Raw genomic sequence first — 19,323 nt, forward strand, 5'->3', positions numbered from 1 at the left:
TAATATATGTTTTTTTCAACACATACACAGTATAATCATTAGAGATGCACGCGATTACATTTAGAAATAGACAAGCTTTGTTTCCAAATGCACCAAGCAAAGATATCCTTTTCAATTTGATCAACTTTTAAAAACCCAGCCAATATAATCACAATGAACACATCTAAAATAAAATATTGAACACATAGGGTAGAGTGGGGGAAAACGCCCCCATGGGGTAAAACGCCCCCCACCTGTTTTTCCCAAAATAACCACTAAAAGTAGTCAATATACATTTTTACTGTTGCTATGCACTACGTTGATAACGGGGATATACAAATCTCTATGGAGAAGCTGACACCAGCGACATATTTGAAGAGAAGAGGATTACATGGTAAATGCTATAATTTTCAGATATTAGTAAATAAGTGTTTAAGAGAATATTGTTCTGCAGGATATCGCAGTGATGTATGATAGATGAATAGTGAAGTCTGTAGTTTGAGATCATATGTTATTTATAAGGAATATAATTATATTTAAAAAATTAAACTTTTTTTTTTAAAGTCATAGCTTGTGGGGTAAAACGCCCCCTACGCTGAGGGGTAAAACGCCCCCCTGGGAGCATAGTTTCTCTCTATCATAATTACTATAATAAAATATTTCTGTCTATCAAATCCTTTGTTTTACACTTAATGCAGTATAACTAGGTGGTAAAATCAAAATATTTGAACAAAACATAAAAAATTACCTCAAGTGAACATTAACTAGCTAGCTTGCTAGCACAGTTAGCTCACTGATGGAAGGTAGTTAAATTTGGCTATTTTGGACATTGCTGAAATAAATATTAATATATATATATATGTTTATACATTACTTGCCTTTTACTTTTAGAAATTAAAAACTATTTTCTGTTAATTTTGCTGTTGATCTATGAAGCAAACTGGTTTGTAAGAAAGGGGGCATTTTACCCCACCTTGGGGGGCGTTTTACCCCACCGCTGGGGCAAAACGCCCCCTTTGTACAAAAATATTTTCAGTCAAAATGCTAATTAATTATGAAGGCTGAGCAATTTTAATATTTGGTGAATAACTCCTGCCATAGTCACTCAAAACCGGGATGGCAATTCTAGTCACATTTATGTTTTGTTTCACTGTAATATCACATTTTCCTTAAGGGGGGGCGTTTTCCCCCACTCTACCCTACATACACACACACACACACACACACACACACACACACACACATATATATATATATATATATATATATATATATATACATATATTCGTAAACAAAACGATTTATGTACTAAATCCAGCAATAGCACAGCACAATCTGCATATTTTTAAACTCTAAAAAGACAGACGTCACATCCCGAACCGAAAGGGTTTTTCGCTTGATATTTGCATAAAGTCAAGAACTGCCCAAACTTTTGATGCTCTCGGTCGCTCTCAACGCTTTCTCCGGTCTGCTGTCAATCCCAAAATGCAGTGTGCAAGCGTGAAATTCATTCCATAGGAATGAATTAAAAACGCTTGCTCCGCTCCACTCGCACCGTGCCAGTGGACACGCACTGTAAGAAGCCTACTGGCCGCTGTCGAAAAGCCTTCAGCGGAACAAGCCAACTGCCTTGCAGTTCTGAGGACGCTCGCTTTCCTGGTTTTTCAACTGGACACCGCCTTCAGCCCACTGTTCTTCTGTGCCATCCGGCGTGCAGTGTATCCTTTTAACGCATTAGTGTGTTCTTTTTCTAAAAGAGCAAATTTGAGGCGTTGTTGCATATGCCTCCAACCACCTGCGCCTCGTGCCGAGGCCCTCTCTTCGGCGGAGACTGTCACATCCTCTGCGATTCCTGTCTGGGCCATGGCCCGTGACCACGCAGAAGCTCCACTCGCTAAGGGCGGCTGCCCTGAGTGTGACGAGATGGATCTCCCCATCCTGCAGCAGTGGTGGAAAGAGTACTAACAAATTGTACTTAAGTAAAAGTATTGCTACCTAAGTAATAATTTACTTGAGTACAAGTAGAAGTTCTGAAAAATGATATAACTCAAGTAAGAGTAAATTAGTAGTTTGCTTAAAAACTACTCAAGTAACTACGTTACAAAGTACTTTAGTATTATTTTTCTATTTTTACCCAAAATGGGGAGATGATAGCGATATGGAGCGCTAAACACTCATGTCATATCTGTTTCATTCATACTGGAAGCCCAGTACATACTGATTCATCCCTCGCGCAGAAAGTCCACAAGTGAGATTCATTAGGGAAGTATTAAACTTATGACATTTCAGGAAATGCCTTATATGGATATAATAACATGCTAATATTAACGTTTTGACTGATGAAGTCATGATGACTGATGACTACATGAAGACAAACAGATGATAGCGATAATATATCTGTGTTCATCAAGCTAACTCAGGTATTTTCATAAGAATGATGTATGTCTTTAAAGGGATAGTTCACCCAAAAAGAAAAATTAGCCCATGATTTAGGGTGCTTTCACATCTGTAGTTCGGTTCATTTGGTCCGGACCAAGGGCGAAAAATGATACTTTGTAGAATTTTCAGGCGTTTTGGTTCCTTTTCACACCACACTGATCGCTCTGCTCCGAATCAGTTTATGAGTTGATAAAATGTACCAAAAATGCAGTCACGTGACAACATCCACATCACTCATTGGCCAGATGTGTCTTGAACGCACTTCCATAACTGCACTTCGTTTGGTCAGAATTAACGTGCGGGAAAATTCCAAAAGAACTCCCGGAAGTAATCAAAGAGGTGGAAAATCCGGCAGACAACACGCCGCTGTTTACTATGGAGTGACGACTGCGTGGGCTGAATGTATCCCTGGTCATATTTTATTATATAGTTTGTCTACACCACTTGAGAATGAAGTAGGGCTGCACGATTTGGGGAAAATGTCATATTGCGATAATAGAGGTCAATTTTGCGAAAAAAAACGTTGCTGCGTTAATGATGCTGATGCTGCGTTAATTGCGTTAACAGCGCTAATTTGTTTATTTAATAAAAAATCGCAGCATTTTGCGTCATAAAATTGCATAGGCTTGACATCGCGATTGCGATACGATTAATCGTGCAGCACTAGAATGAAGTGAGGATGCGGCTCGAAAATAACGTTAATAATTTCTATCAGGCTCCGCACCTCTTCACAACTCCAAGTTTGTCCGCGAGCTGCCATGCTTAAAGTGCAAACTGTCAACAAACATTTCTCCTCATCCCATAATGCACAGCGCAGCTGACTACGGCAACTGGTTTAGTCCAAAAATGCAGGCCGGACCAACCTCCATTTCTCACACATTTCCCAGTTCCCTCTTTAGTTTGGGCGGCTGGAAATGTCAATATTGCAGCAAACGAGCCTGTTATAAAACATGCACATTTGCAAACAAATGCCGTTTTACAGGCAACACAAAACATGCCGCTCTCTTCTCTGCTCGCGCTAACTGTCTTACGTTATTCCCCCCTGTGGCTCAGTGGTGAAATCTAAGGCTTCACGCCAGAGACTGCGGAAATCCGCAGGTCTTTTTGGTGGAAATCCGAGGTCACGTACAGAAAGCGACCTCGCCCCTTGCGCCCTCCCGTTCACAATGGCAGGGTTCAAGTATTAATGAGCATTCAAAAACAGGTGAGCCCACGCCGGCCCTGCACCCACTTTTCTCCGTTGCTATTCACACCCCACCTGTGGCTCAGTGGTGGAATCTGAGACTTTCGTGCCAGAGACCCGAGTTCGAATCTCTGCTGCGCTGAATCTTTTCACCAAAGCAAGCGAGCTCACGCTGGCTCACTCTCTTTAGCAGCATCTGAAGACAGGGTTGGTCGGGCTCAACTTTGGATCCCGTCCACCATCTAAGCTCAGCATAAGGGCGATTGGACTAAGCTTGGCCAGCTTAGTCATGTTAAAGAGCCATCTCTGGCTTCCTGCAAAAGGGGTAGTGAACACAATTCTCTTTAGCTCAAGCTGGAGGTATTTAAAATGCAGGGTATGAGTCCACTGTAATGTACGCTCCCCTGCAAACATACGCTGTTCCAACAGCGACTCTAATGAAGAAAGAGCGATTTCTATCATTTTCCTCCTCTGGCTCACGCTGGAGGTGTTCTAAATGTAGGCTGTGTGCCCACTATAACGTATGCACCCCTGCACACAAGCACTGTGCCAATAGCACACGAGCATGAAAGCTGCTGGGCGGCCGGGTCCCTATCATGAAGCGGTCCGGCCCCAGATTTCATTAAGCCCACGCTGGAGGTGTTTTAAATATAAGTGGTGTGCCCACTACAAAGTGTGCACCCCTGCATATGAAACGGGGACCCCGACCCAAGATTGTGTTGGACCCCGAGCCTCGAAAACCTTACTAGCCACGGCGCTGGAGGTGTAATAAATGTAGGTCGTGTGCCCACTATAAAGTATGCACCTCTGCACATAAGCACTGTTCCCACAGTATCAAGCTTCGCCCCCAGCTCACGCTGGAAGTGTAATGAATGTATTGTGTGTGCCCACTATGAAGTAGGCACCCCTACACATAAACACTGCCAACACGGTATTAACTCTCCCCCCAGCCACCGTGGGAGAGATAATAAATGTAGATTGTATGCCCACTGTAAAGTACGCACCCCTACACATAAAAACTATTTCCACATCAGTTCCCCCCCAGCTCGTGCTGGAGATGTGATAAATGCGCCGCTGTAAAGCGCCCACCCTTCCACATGAGTGCTGTTAACACAGCATTAAAAGCACAAGACGGCTGGGTGGCCGGGTCCCTATCTCACAGCGGCCCGTCTCCAGTCTTCATTCAACCCCTAGCTATGCGGGCCAAGGCCTGTGAGGCTATCCCTGGTATATCAGAATGGGTGTTGAAAATAATAAAACGAGGCTACTTGCTACAGTTTGCTCACAGACCCCGCGCTTTTCAGCCGTGGTTGAAACGACAGTGAGAAGGGACGTTGCCCACGTTCTTTGCACCGAAGTGTCAAAACTGTTAGAAAAGGGAGCTGTCGAACCAGTTCCCCTTTAACAAAGCGAGTCAGGCTTTTACCTACTTCCTCGTTCCAAATAAGGATGGTGGCCTCAGGCCCATCCTAGACCTCAGACACTTGAACAAAGCACTGATGACGCGTCCGTTCAGGATGCTGACAACCAAGCAGATCCTCGCGCAAATTTGCCCGGGGGATTGGTTTTTCTCAGTGGATCTGAAAGATGCTTATATTCACATCCAAATATCGCCTCATCACAGGCCATTCCTGAGATTTGGCTTCGAGGGGCAGGCTTACCAGTACACAGTACTACTGTTCGGCCTATCACTAGCACCTCGTACATTTACAAAGTGTATGGATGCAGCACTTACCCCCCTGAGACAGCGGGGAGTGCGGTGTTAAACTACCTCGACAATTGGCACAGTTGATAACTCACAGATCCTGGCTCCTCAGCCATCTAGAATGCCTGGGTCTCAGGATCAACACTTCCAAGAGGACACTGTCTCCCAGAGTATTTCTTTCGTGGGTATAGTGATAGACTCTATACGAATGAAAGCGTGCCTTACACCAGAGCGCACGCTCACCATTCAACACCTAGCGGCAACTTTCAAAGCGAGCGCCCGCACGCCTCTCAAAAGATTTCAGAGGATGTTGGGTCTCATGGCCTCAGCATCATCAGTACTCCAGCTAGGACTACTGTCAAGTGTTATAAGCTGCACGGGTCCCACACTTGAAAGGGGTTCCTTACTTCTGAATTGAACACTGGGTTCCACTCACAAGAATTAGACTTAAGTTGCCTTTTCTCAATCTATTGTAGAATTTCAGTAGGTGAAAAACCTTCAAAACCACACACAACAAAGCACTGTAAATATTTACAGCAACGCACATGAATTAAACCACCACAACTTCACATTGTACATAATTTATACGGGTTTAATTTGGTAAGCGTTAGCACAATACTATTTCTTTTTACTAATACTATTTTACACCATAGCAAATAAGTTTTAAAAGAATTAGCTTTTATCACCAGATTTGTATTTTCATTAGAAGGGAATTTAAACATGTTTACCATAATAAATATTCTAACAAATGAATTGATTACACATTTTTAAGACAGTGAATTTTAGACAGAACATTAATTTTAGCAAATTGAATATTGCACTTGCACATGCGTCCTCTTCAGCGCTGGCTAAAACCCTGTGTACCAGCTCACGCGTGGCAATCTGGCCACTTACTAATCAGAGCAAGCCACAGCTGCATCAAAGCCCTGACTCCCTGGAAAGCGTCCAACAGGTATCAGTCTGGCGTGAGTATGGGTGTGGTTTCAAAGAGAAAAGTGATCTCGACAGATGCCTAGGTTGGGGGGCCCTTTACGAGGGCAGGCCCATCTCTGGCCTATGGTCAAGCCCAGAGAAGCGCCTACATATAAACTATCTAGAGATGAGAGTGGTCGCTCTATCACTGAAAGCTTTTCTCCCATATCTAAAAGCCACCACGTCCTGGTCCGAACAGACAACATGTTAGTGGTGTCTTGCATAAATCGTTCAGTTCAAACAACCTGCACGCCATGGCCAAGAGTCTCATTCTATGGGCTCAGCACAACCTGCGCTCACTGAGGACAGCGCATGTGCCAGGCATTCTGAACTAGGGTGCAGATATGCTATCCAGAGACAATGGTCACCCAGGGGAATGGTCTCTCAACCCTCTAACAGTTCAGCTGATATGGAGCATCTCCGGCGAGGCAGAGGTCGACCTCTTCACCTCAGAAGACAACGCTCGTTGCCGAACATTTTTCTCAAAGAGCAAGGACACACTTGCCCACAACTGGCCAAGCCGTCCGCTATATGCATTTCCTCCGGTCACTATGCTACCACAGGTCATCGAACAGATGAGGGAAAGCAAGTGTGCAGTGCTACTAATAGCCCCTCTCTGGAAGATCCAGTTATGGTTCTCCGAGTTGACACAACTGCTGGAAACAGCCCCATGGCCAATTCCGCTGAGGAGAGATCTCCTCATGCAGGCGAACGGGAAAATCTGGCATCCCCGTCCTGACTTGTGGACCCTTCATATATGGCCCCTCAACGGGTACCTGGGTGTCTCCCGGATAGGGTGCTAAAAACCATCACTGAAGCAAGGGCGCCCTCAACTAGGTGCCTCTACGCTCAGAAATGGGTGGTGTTCTCTGGCTGGTGCGCAGAACCTGGACCCCTACTCAGGCGGAGTACCAAGTGTACTCGCTTTTTTGCAAGAGCTCTTGGACGTGGGTTGCACCCCCTCCACAAAGTATATGTGGCGGCCATATCAGCATCTCGGTCTTGTGGCCGGACAATCACTAGGAAGGAACAACGACATCGTTCGCTTCCTTAAAGGGGCAAGGAGGCTAAACCCTCCGCGATCCCCCCACTGTGCCTGTCTGGGACCTCTCCATGGTCCTGGTAGCATTGAAGGGTTCCCCGTTTGAGCCGCTTCGGTCTGCGGACCTGCAGCACCTCTCTCTCAAAACCGCTCTTTTACTGGCGCTCGCTTCAGTCAATAGAGTGGCCGATTTACACGCGCTATCAGTGAGCGCGTTCTGCCTTGAGTTTGGGGCCAAACGACTCCAGAGCCGTCCTCAAGCCAAGGCATGGTTATATTCCTGAAGTGCTCTCGACTCTGTTCAGAGCACAGGTTACTTCACTAGTAGCTCTTCCCTCATCAGAGTATAAAAGAGATGCAAATTTACTCTGTCCTGTCAGGGCTCTCAGACTTTCTCTGGAGCATTCTGCCTCATTCAGACAGTCGGAACAGCTTTTTGTATGCTTTGGTGGTCGCACCAATGGGGTCGCCGTTAATTGGTCACCAATTATTGTTGGCTTATGAGTCTAAGGGCCTTCATTGCCCCTTAAGCGCCTCTTAGGTTCGTGCAGTTGCCGCAGCACAGCCAATGACTGCGCTCGCCGCTCATCTTTGTATGCTGTGCAGCTGCACTGTTTTAAAGATTTGGCTTCAAAGGAGTTTTCCCATAGCTTAAGCTAACCTTACACAATACTCATTCCCTCATCTCAGGGAACCGAGGTTAAGTTAGTAACCAAGACGTTTTCTCTCTTAGTAATTGTCTCTTGGTTTTCATTACAAATATCTAAACATTCTTAAATCAAGACACATTTACTGGAGAAGTAAAATAAAGTAAGATATTAATTGCTTGCTGAAAAATATATCCAAATAAAGTGAGTTTATGCTTCAAAAAAAGCTAAATTAATATCGTCCAATGGGGTCAAAAAATAATCTGATTTCCTCTGAAATAAGTAGATTTTTCTGAGCCGCTGACAGATATTTTTCTTGTTTTAAACATAGTTTTTAGAAATTTTTTAGAAAGCTTAAATCATTGTGCTTCTGCAGTAAATGTATCTTGATTTAAGAATGTTTAGATATTTGTGCTGGAAAACAAGACAGAAACACTGAGGAAGAGCTTCATTTTTTGCAGTATTTGGGTTTTTTAAAATTTAAATGCATTTTCAAATTTCAGTAACCTTACAAATATTCACTTTTGTGCACCTCTATTTATTATTTTTCTAAAAGAGTGACGTCCAGATGCAATGCAGAATTCAAATGAAAAGAAAACTGAACCAAATGTACATTTTAAACATGCTTAATGGATCTGAAAAGATTAGGGATGTGACTTTTGTTCTCATGATAATTTTATTTAGCCAATATGACAGACTTGAGCTGCACATGTTGCACTTTACTGTATTTTCTTTCTTTTTTTAAAAGTGATTTCAATCATATTTCATACAGTTCAAATCCATCATGGTGAACAGTGCTCAGCTGAAGAAAAATACGCTGTCTGAAATATTCGTATGGTATGCATTTATTCGTATTCGTCATCGAAATGTTTTATTCACATTGATTCAGATGACTCTTGTAGGCTATTACACTGATTCTGACGACTCTTGTGTTTGATTCACATAGATTAGGATGACTCTTGTCTAGATCTAGATCTGGGATGACTCTTTGCTCCTGTCTGCCTTGCTGCTGCTTGGGTCTGTATGCTCCGTATATATTTCTGTTTTGAATCTTTATTTACTATCATTCCTATTTTGTTTTTATTGCTAAATATAACTTGCTCATCACCACACATTAACCTGACATCGCTAGCTTCAATCTAAATCGTTATCGCTAGCACAACACGCTAGTAATTCGCTAGCCTGTTAACGTGCCATCCGTGCCTGCCGTCTTTATTTATTTTTTCTCTCGCGCCTTTTACGAGTCCATCAAACAACTGTGGTCTAGGATCAGTCAACAAACATGGTGAGTCAGTCATCTTCTCCTCTTATTGTCACTTTCACTTCCTGTCACATGTATAGCATATCCTTCTCTGCCAGCACAGGTTTTACATGTGATAAATGCATGGAGATAGTTAGGCTGGCGGAGAAGATTTCAGAACTAGAGACACGCATCCAAACTTTAATCGAGGTTAATTGTAAGAGTGCAAGGGCTTTAGATACTGCTTTGGATGCGACTAGCTTAGTGAACTCTGTGCATTATTCGGTTCCGGCTGTAGTAGAGCCCGTGCAGCAGGGCTATTGGGTGATGGTGAGACGCTGTAGTCGCGGGACAAAACACCGCTCTTCTGATTCCCATAACAAATAGATTCTCCCCAACCACTGTGAATCTTGTTGAATGTGCCCTAGTTATTGGCGATTCTATTACACGGAACGTGAAAATAGAGACACCAGCCACCATAGTCACATGTTTGCCGGGAGCCGCTCTGGCTCTGCCTGACATCAAAGTAAATTGTGAGAGTATCCTCCGAACATCTGTGTTTCAGTTAATCACGCTAACTGTTCCTTCTCTTTGAAATGCTTGGCATACTAAATATTTTTTTTCAGTTGTCTATAAAATCTGTTAATCATCTTTGAAATTATTAATGCCATTCACTGAAAGTTTAGTAAATAGAAAATTCCTTCCATCATTCCACAGGTTGCGTTACTGCAGGATCTATCTTTGCATCAACCAGGTAGCCAGATGGAGACCCCAACATGCAGGCGTCTTATACCCTCAGTGGAGACGGATGTGAATTTGATCATTGCCAATCATGGGAATTGTGCTGACCATCCTCTCTGGCCATAACTGTTAGGCTATACTCCTGGGGGGGAAATGAGCCATAGTTAAAATTGCAAAGCATCAGGATTTAAATAATTTTCATAAATCATTGGTCAGGAAATTAGCAACTATCCCGGGCATCAGCAGGGTATATATTTTTTGGTACACATAATAATAAGACATGGAATGGAACAATAAGACCATCTTTGGTTTTGGTGCAGAGACTATTTTTGCGGCAATCATGCTCAATTAAAGCTAAATTTAAAAAAAATGCACAAAGTAAACAAGCATATATTTGTAGTATAGTGTGTTTTTATATGAATTGGATAAACTTCAGTCAAACTATTTAATGAAGAGAAACAAAGTAGATAACTTAGATTGAAATAGTTCTATGATCCTCATACTCATGTCAAGTTTGAAATACTTATGACACACTTTTCTAACCATTTAATAAGTTAACCTCTTACATATTAGCTGAATGTGAAGAACAAAACACATTTCTATTTACAGAACAACTGTATCTTAACAACTACAAATGTGTTTTTTTACACCTGGCTTTTAATGTGGTCAAGAGCAATCGGATTGTTATTCGATCACTTAAAGCTTTGATTCCAGGGGTGTGTGGATGTGATCTGCAATCAGGCACAAAATGCACTTGAAGAATTTAAATCTGACCTTTATTCAGAATTGACATCATTTTAATACATTTGCTAAACAGTTTTCTTTTATATCATAGGTAAAATAGGACACATGCATTATTATTTAGGCCCTTGTCTTAGCATAATTATGTAAGTCACAAAATAATTCATGGTCAGACTCAGAAATCAAACATGCACTACATGTCATTGCAGGAGTTTCAAATCTCCTGTTTGCTGTAGTTTATAACACATTTATGAAGTATTTTTTTATACATTTAAGAACTGATTAATGCTAACAATGATATTATGAAAAGATCCTCTTAAAGTTTCAAATAAGCATGCAAAAGCAATCTATTTTCTTATCAAAAGCATAAATTCAGAACTCCATATTATACAGAAGAGTTTAGTTGCATTTAATAATTAGCTTTATGCATTTAATTATTAAGCTTTATAACTTTTTCTAACAGTCTAGTATTTTCTTCAAAGGTGTTCTGACTTGAACTAAAATATTATTAAAAAAGAGAGACTTCAATAATATCAGAAAGGTGATCAGCACATCCTTGAGTTGCCCTGGGGTCAGACAGATCAAACCACCTGAGAAAGTAGTTACTATGTCTGACTTCAAAGAAATTGATGGCAAAATTTTGGAAGAAACCGTAAAACACCTTAAAACATCAACCTGCGCTCTTGACACACTTCCCACATCATTTTTCAAAAGTGTGTTAAACAGTTTAGAAGCAGATCTTCTAGAAGTGGTAAATGCCTCACTTCTCTCTGGGAGTTTTCCAAACTCCCTGAAAACTGCAGTTGTCAAGCCCCTCCTGAAAAAGAACAATCTGGATAAGACCATATTAAGCAACTATAGGCCGATCTCAAATCTTCCTTTCATAGGCAAGATCTTTGAAAAAGTTGTCTTCAATCAGCTGAACAAATTCTTATGCTCGAATGGATACTTTGACAATTTTCAATCTGGTTTCCGACCGCACCACAGCACAGAGACAGCGCTCATAAAGATAATAAACGATATTCGCTTAAATACTGATTCAGGCAAATTATCGGTGCTGGTACTACTCGACCTCAGTGCTGCATTTGACACTGTCGATCATAACATACTTCTGGACAGGCTGGAAAACTGGGTGGGGCTTTCTGGGATAGTCCTAAAATGGTTCAGGTCATACTTAGATGGGAGAGGTTATTATGTGAGTATAGGAGATCATAAGTCAGAGTGGATGTCCATGACATGCGGAGTCCCTCAAGGCTCAATTCTTGCACCACTCCTGTTCAACCTGTATATGCTCCCAATGAGCCAAATAATGAGAAAGAACCAAATTGCTTACCACAGCTATGCAGACGACACACAGCTGTACTTAGCCCTATCGCCTAACGATTACAGCCCCATTGACTCCCTGTGCCAATGCATCGATGAAGTCAACAGTTGGATGTGTCAAAACTTTCTTCAGTTAAACAAAGACAAAACTGAAGTCATTGCGTTTGGAAACAAAGATGAAGTTCTCAAGGTGAACGCATACCTTCATTCTAGGGGTCAAACAACTAAACATCAAGTCAGGAATCTCGGTGTGACACTAGAGTCAGACCTTAGTTTCAGTAGTCATGTCAAAGCAATAACTAAATCAGCATACTATCATCTGAAAAATATTGCAAGAATTAGATGCTTTGTTTCCAGACAAGACTTAGAGAAACTTGTGCATGCTTTCATCACCAGCAGGGTGGATTATTGTAATGGACTCCTCAGGAGGAGATCAGACGTGCTCCTACAGTAGTCACTTTCAAATCCAGACTCAAAACACATCTGTTTAGCTATGCATTTAATGAATGAGCACTGTGCCAATGTTCGTCCGACTGTTTGTACTGTACTGTATTTTATTTTTATTTTTTATTTTTTTCTAAACTGTTTAATTATTCTTATTTCTTTTTATTATTTTAATTTCTTCTATGTAAAGCACTTTGAATTGCCACTGTGTATGAAATGTGCTATATAAAAAACTTGCCTTGCCTTGCCTAAAGACTTAAATCAATGAAAAAATGACTGCTTGTTCACATGTATTTGTTCAGACTGTCAATAGCATCCTGTTTATGGTGGTTTCTCCATTCACCCGGAATCTGACCTTGACCCTGAAATTTTTTATTGTAGTGATTTTCCAGATCTTTCTGAAATCTACAGACAAACCACTTCCAATATGACAGCTCAGTGAAGTCAGGGGTGATGCTCCATTTAGCATAAACCCCTCCTGCAGTTTTGTAATCTTTATATTTAATGGATTTATTAGGTTCATGAGATGGGCGAAAAGACTTAGTACTTGACATTAGAGTTGTGCAAAAATCTGCAGAAAGATTTTCTGTTCCTTCATAATGCCACCCATTCACTCCATCAATTCGATGGAAAGGAACACTGTGAGGTTTTGGATCGTGGTCTTCTGCTGTGTTGGTGCAAATGGCTTTACAGAACGGACACTGAACCCAACAGCACTGACAGAGGTGTTCATTTAGTATCTCATCGGGCCTGTCCTTATGTTCCAGCTTTGATGGAAAAGATTCTGTTATGAATTTCTCGCGAATGCCAGATATTATAGAAGGAATTTTTTTTTTTATTACCTCTTCTAGGTGTTTTACATCAACACCATCACGACTAACTCCTCTGAGGTCATTCTCAGAGAATTTCAGCACATCTGATAACTTCAGAGTGAAAGTCTTCAACCAGAGATCAGCATCTCCATCTCCATGTTTTTTATTAACCTCTTCAGTTGCTCTCTTCACTGCTTCTACGATCCGCTTCTCCTTCTGTTCTAAATCATTGCTCATCTTGGGCAGAACACTGGTGTCGAACTTAGCAGTGATGTACTGACTGACTTCCTCTCTGATGAAACTCTTGAAGTGCTCTTTGGGATTATTAATGTAGGTTTTGTATGCCTCAAAATTCTCCTTTTCTGCCAGTGTCTTCAGGATGTGTTTCTCCAGATTAGATCTGTTTCCATTCAATGATTCACAGTTTGTCCTCATTTCATCTGCCAAATCTCTGGCAGTTTTTTTGTAGACGCTCTGCTCAATGGGTTCTTTAAGTTTGTTACAGATGATCTCACCTATGATCGTAGCTGATGTTGCCCCCTGGCAGTATTTCTGGAAAATACTGTAATATTCTTCTCTTTTTCTTGTAAAATAGAGAACAGGATCATTGGCTTGCTTGAATTTTTCGTGCTGTTCCATGATTATCGGTTTTACTGTGTGCAATATGGCAAGGACCAAATCACTGAAGAAGTGTTTCTTGAACACATATTTCTCTTTTTGTCTTTCCTCATATTCTGTTAATTTTTCTTTGATGAAATCACTGAGTTCTTGAATGTAACTTTTGTTGTAGCCCATCTTTTCAATGTGTTTTGACATGATTTTTTTTTTTTGCTTGCTCTTCAATATCTAAAATTAAAGTTTTGATTTGAGTGTGATCCTCTTTAGTTAGAGAATAAGTAGATCTGAATGGATTTGTAAAAGATTTCTTCTGTTTTTGAATCTGTACATACTCTGAATAGTTTGACATCATGAAGATGTTGCACTTTTTGTTCTTCATAGAGGGGTCTGCGAACCTTTCATTGGCATCACCGAGGACCTCCTTCGTATCTTTTAAAATGTCAAGGTCTGTGCCTTGAGGTGTGTTTTTCCTAATCTCATCTACACATTTTTCCCAAAATGAATTAAAATCTCTTTGCAGGAATGCATCATTATTTGCTTGGTCTTTGAGAGTTGACGCAAGATCTTTGGCCTTCTCAAGGAGAGCGTTTTCATTTTGTGTCCTCTGATCATCTATCTGTTTCTTTAGGACTCGCTGCTGTAGCACCTCATTCAATTTCGACTTTGTTTCCCTAACAATGTTTTCCTGTATGTGTGAGATTTTTATTTCGAAAGATTTTTTCCACTGAATCAGAATATTGGCACTGCTGTCTTTCTCAAAGAATTCTGACATAGATTTCTTCACTTCTGTACTTTGTAGATTTAGTTCCTCTTGAAGATCTCTTTCCTCAACCACATTGATTGCTTCGTTTTCTATTTTGTTCTGTAATCTATTTTCAATTTCCAGCATGGCCTTCCGAAGACACCAGGTCCACTTACTGTATTCTGTCTCCAGTTTTCTGTATGTGGCAATCTCCAGAGCATTTTTGAAGCTGAACACAAAGCGTTCGTTCAGTAAAGCATCCCAGAGATTTTTAATATGATTTTTGATGTTTGTCAGCTCCATGCCATTTGATTTTGATACACAAGAAAGAATAGTTTTCTTAAGGTCTTGAACATTTTCACAATATGAAGGGTTGGGTGGTGCCATTGGTGGGCTGCCCTCCCAGAGCTGAGCAAAATACTTCACATCCTTCTGTACATCAAATTGAATGACATCACTGAAACGTTCTTCATTACAGACTTCATCTTCTGCAGCGAGTTTGGTCATCTTATCCAGTGTCTCCTGCAGTCGTCTCCTTGCTTCCATGGTATTTTTTTCAGCTGTGACGTCTGAAACGTTCTGATGCACAAACACACAGCTGGGGCTTAATCTGACCTCCTTCATCCTCAAGAAGGCCTGAACAACAATCTGAAGAATGTCCTGCATCTCTGTGGGGTTTTCTCCATAGATGTTGATCAATGTCAAATTTCCAAGGCCAATAACAAACGTGGCCAATTCATTGTCATGATGTCTTGTTGATCTTCCTGCCAGTTCTAGAGAACGAAGTCCCTCAGTATCCACAACCAGAATATAGTCAAAGTTCATCTGTTTTTTCATCTCGTCTGACACTTTGACCAGCTGCATGAAAGCTCCTCTGGTGCACCTGCCAGAACTGACGGCAAACTGCAGTCCAAACATGGCATTCAGCATGGTGGATTTCCCAGAGCTCTGAATCCCTAAAATGGACAGAACAAAGACTCTCTGGTCTCCCAGTTTCTGGATGAGTTCATCTAGAACAGCATCAACCCAGACCAGAGGAACATGGCCAGCATCTCCATCCATCAGCTCCAGTGGAAATCCAGAGATCATCATCTTTGCTGCAAGACCCGGGAGAGAATAATAGTCAATCTGCAGGTCTTTCTTGTTCTTCTTCACAGATAAACATGATTCATAAATCTGTCCAATTTCTCTGAGGATGTGCTCCAAACCAAAGGCTGCAGCTTGAAGTTTCTCAGATAGTTCCAGAAGTTCAGGCTTGAGTTTTTCAGATTCGTCAGGATTGTCTTTCAGTTTTAAGATGTTTGACCACTTTTCATCATACTCATGATGTAGATGTGAAAGGTCAGTGGAGGTATATTCATCCAGGAGGATTCTGAGCCATTTAAGAAAAAACGTTGACTTATTTGCGGCACCTGAGTCCATTTGTTCCACAAATAAATGTATAAACTTACTTATTTCAGATTTATGCTGCTGTTCACGGACTTTCTTCATCTCAGTTTTTTTTTTACCGATTTCCATTTCTGTGACATCCCCTTGTGGTCGATTTAGTTCTTTATTCTTCTGACACCACTGATGCCACAGTTCGCCCTGACAGGGCAGAAATGATTCTTTAATCTTTGTCAGATCTTTCTTCTCCAGTAGTCTCACCATTTTTTGAGCTGCTTCTCTTCCTTCTCTGCAGTCATCAACATCTTCCTGATCTACTCTGATGTCTGAGTGTTTGGCCACATTTTCAAGTATGAAAGTGGAAGGTGATTTTGAAGATGAGAATGAGAGGCTATCTGTAATAGCTTCTCTGAGATCTTTAGATATTTCTGCTTGACCTCTGTTTTTCAAACCAATTTTATATTTCCCAATCCTCACCTCTGTGTACGGTGAATCATCCTCAGGAAGAAGGCAAATCAGGGGCTTTGGGTCCTCGTAGAGTTTTTGGAATTTTTCTGCACTTTTATCATTTCTGTCCAGCTGTGGTAAAACAACAACTTTGACTGAGGCCATTTTAGTCATTATATGCATCTGTTTCTCATGGTCTCCTGCATCACCGTGTAGATTACAGAATGCAACGCGTTCAGTGAATTTATCATCATATGTCCCAGAGGGGCAGAACCAGGCGATCTCCACCACTCCATCCATCAGGACTCGGGTTCTGCTGCTGCCTGGGCAGTTCCTGTTGAAGAACGTGTCGTGTTTCTCATTGATCAGCTTGTTCATCAGCTCAGACTTGGATGAGGACACTGAGCCAAACCTGAAGAAAAACACCATTGGAGTTTCTGCCTTGTAGATCGGCTGGATTTTACTGATGATTTCTTTGTTGTCGTTTATAATTTTCCAGCTCTGGTTAATTTCTCTAAATGTCCACAGAGGGAACTCAATCTGATGAGTGAACAGATCAGGAACAAGCAGAGGCAGCGCGTACCGGCACTGGGACAGTTTAGTGACCATCATCTGCTTCAGGAAACCATCAGCACAATGAAACACGGCCATCTGAACATCCATTGGGTGAATGGGGTCTGTGTTGCTCTGTCTTATATTAGACGTTGATGTTCTTCCAAAAACTGCATTTAACGCATCATCATTGTTTGCAGATGGTTGTTGGGCTTTTTGTTGTTTTTCTTTGTGTTGCTTCGTAGTATCTGTAACCGTGATACTTCTTGCTTTATAGTTCATCATCAGTAATTTTTGTAAAAACATATGAACCAGTTCCTCCTCAGTACAAGACCCATGAGACTGTAATGATTTTGCAGTTATCTGAAGAACATCTGAAGCTCTCAGTTTGTTTCTCTTGACTTCAAGTTTAAGTCTTTGAAAAAGTTCCTCCACTTCTTTTCCCACATCTTTCCCTTGTGTTGTAAGGTCTTTGGCTGTTTCGGCCTGTAACATAAACATGACAGTTTTACTCTTATGTCTCATTTTTGTATAGATATGCCAGTACAAAGAGCTGCAAATTGAAAACAGCAAGTTTTCTAACAACATATTTTCTACAAAAAGACTTGCAGGCACCATAGTCAGATATGATCAATAACTTGTATATTATTATAAAACAACTTCATGTTGTAACTTCACAGCTTCAACTTTACATCAGCCTCATGTGTGTATAAAAAACAACTGTACATGAGAGGCAGCACTTTGCCTGCCTAAATAAACTAATGGATTCCCAAACCTGTTAAAGGTGCTCTAAGCGATGTTGGGTGACGTCAATTCTTGTTGATGTTCTAAGTATTGTCAAACAAAACTGAGGCTAGCTCGACCCTCCCTCCTCCTCATCCCGTCCCCTCCCATTCCCTTTGGGGACTTTGTGCGTTCCTTCTCCTTTTCCCTCTTCTTTGCTATTTGTTCACCGGAATAATTCTCATGTTAGTCGTTGTCTAGGACATCTCTCCTCTAGCTAACTTCCCTCTTCATGCTTCTCTCTCCTCCACTCCCCACTCCTTCATGTGCACGCGCACTAAACCCCCCACCCCCACCTCCAAATCATTCTTATCGGTTATTTGCTGGAACACTGTTTATGTTTCGTGGTCCAGGTTGGCCCAGTTTGTTTTTGTTGCCATTTGTGGAGCCTGAGCTGTCTACAGAGACCGCGTTTTTTTACAGTGTGTTCAGGGGACAGGCAGCTAGCAGATAGTGAGGAGATGTTTGCTGTATGTTTCAGCCAAAAAATGTTTCAGCCTAAAAAACGTGTGACATCGCTTAGAGAACCTTTAAATGTCTCGGGTTTCTTATATTGCTTTACACTTCACATCGCACTTACCCTATGTCTCTCTCTTTTGTCTTTTGTGGTTGTGTTGTCCATCTTCTCTTCAATAATTGTGGTTTGATCTTGTAAGAAAAAAAGAAAGAGAATATTCATTCTACAATGAAAAATACTGCATAGTGTTGGTTAATTTGTAACAAGATTTTAGCTGCCATTTCCTTTGGCAGTTCCTTTAGCAATTTTTGTTTAAATGCTGCTCCTTTTATGGACTGAAATAATTCCATTACTATATTACTGTAAATAACATTCACCTAAACACCCAAGTACTGTACCCTCAGATGATGTATGACAATGACATGTATGTTTTATAGAGTTTTAATTGTCTGATTCTTTCTCATATTGGTGCATGTTGAAATGTCAGTCTGATCATTTGTAAATTTTTGTTCTTCCCTACCGGCTAAAAGTGTGAATCTTTGAGTAGGCAGTAAAATTTAAATCAAAAGCAGTTTTTGTAAATTCAGGAAAATTAATTTAGATTTGATTTGCAAAATTTGATTACGTTATTATAATGCCTTTTTTAGGATTCTTACAAACTTGTCCTAATGTGTGTTATGAAGAAAAACAAACTCTTATTGTTTATTGCCACCAAAACAAAAGGTTTCTTTGGTCATCCCGTGAGCAGTTCTAATCAAAATTTTTAGATGATTTTTTTCACCATCTAGGCTATAACCATCTTTAATATGTTGAAAACATGTCAGTTTGCCACATGAATCATGTAAATCATAGCATATTCTCAATTTAAAATAGCAATTTGTTTTTTTTAATTCTTCATCAAAATGGCAAATTTGACAAAGTTGAGTAGTTTACTGGTGTCACCACTGTTTTGAGTTTTTGTTTTTGTCAGAGGAAGTCATGCTTTAGCTGTGGAATGGCACATCTAGCGAACGCTGCAAACAGCCCGGCTGCAACATGCAAGAAGTGTAAAAAGATATGACATTACGCTA

At 41.0% G+C, this 19,323-nt stretch overlaps 2 protein-coding genes across 3 annotated transcripts in view; both read right to left on the reverse strand.

Moving 5' to 3' along the window:
- Positions 1–12,740: 12,740 nt before the first annotated feature.
- LOC311292190 (interferon-induced very large GTPase 1-like) lies at positions 12,741–14,063 on the reverse strand (the record flags this gene model as incomplete). Its single annotated transcript, XM_084411777.1, has 1 exon — positions 12,741–14,063. The coding sequence occupies one exon, from the start codon at positions 14,061–14,063 to the stop codon at positions 12,741–12,743; it is 1,323 nt and encodes a 440-aa protein (XP_084267903.1).
- Positions 14,064–14,067: 4 nt separating this feature from the next.
- The window catches only part of LOC311292189 (interferon-induced very large GTPase 1-like), a gene marked incomplete at its 3' end in the record, with an annotated part of 10,003 nt that continues 4,747 nt past the window's right edge, over positions 14,068–19,323 (reverse strand). The window contains exons 2-3 of one of the 2 annotated variants that reach the window (XM_084411776.1): positions 18,377–18,444; positions 14,068–17,499 (exon numbers count right to left, since the gene is read on the reverse strand). In XM_084411776.1, coding sequence (XP_084267902.1) covers positions 14,068–17,499; positions 18,377–18,418 — 3,474 coding nt within the window. In that variant the 5' untranslated portion in view covers positions 18,419–18,444. Of the gene's footprint in view, positions 17,500–18,376 lie in introns of both variants that reach the window. The other variant, XM_084411775.1, reaches the window with a different exon arrangement.

The sequence above is a fragment of the Rutilus rutilus genome (assembly GCF_951802725.1).
Source record: "Rutilus rutilus genome assembly, chromosome: 6".
Taxonomy (NCBI): domain Eukaryota; kingdom Metazoa; phylum Chordata; class Actinopteri; order Cypriniformes; family Leuciscidae; genus Rutilus; species Rutilus rutilus.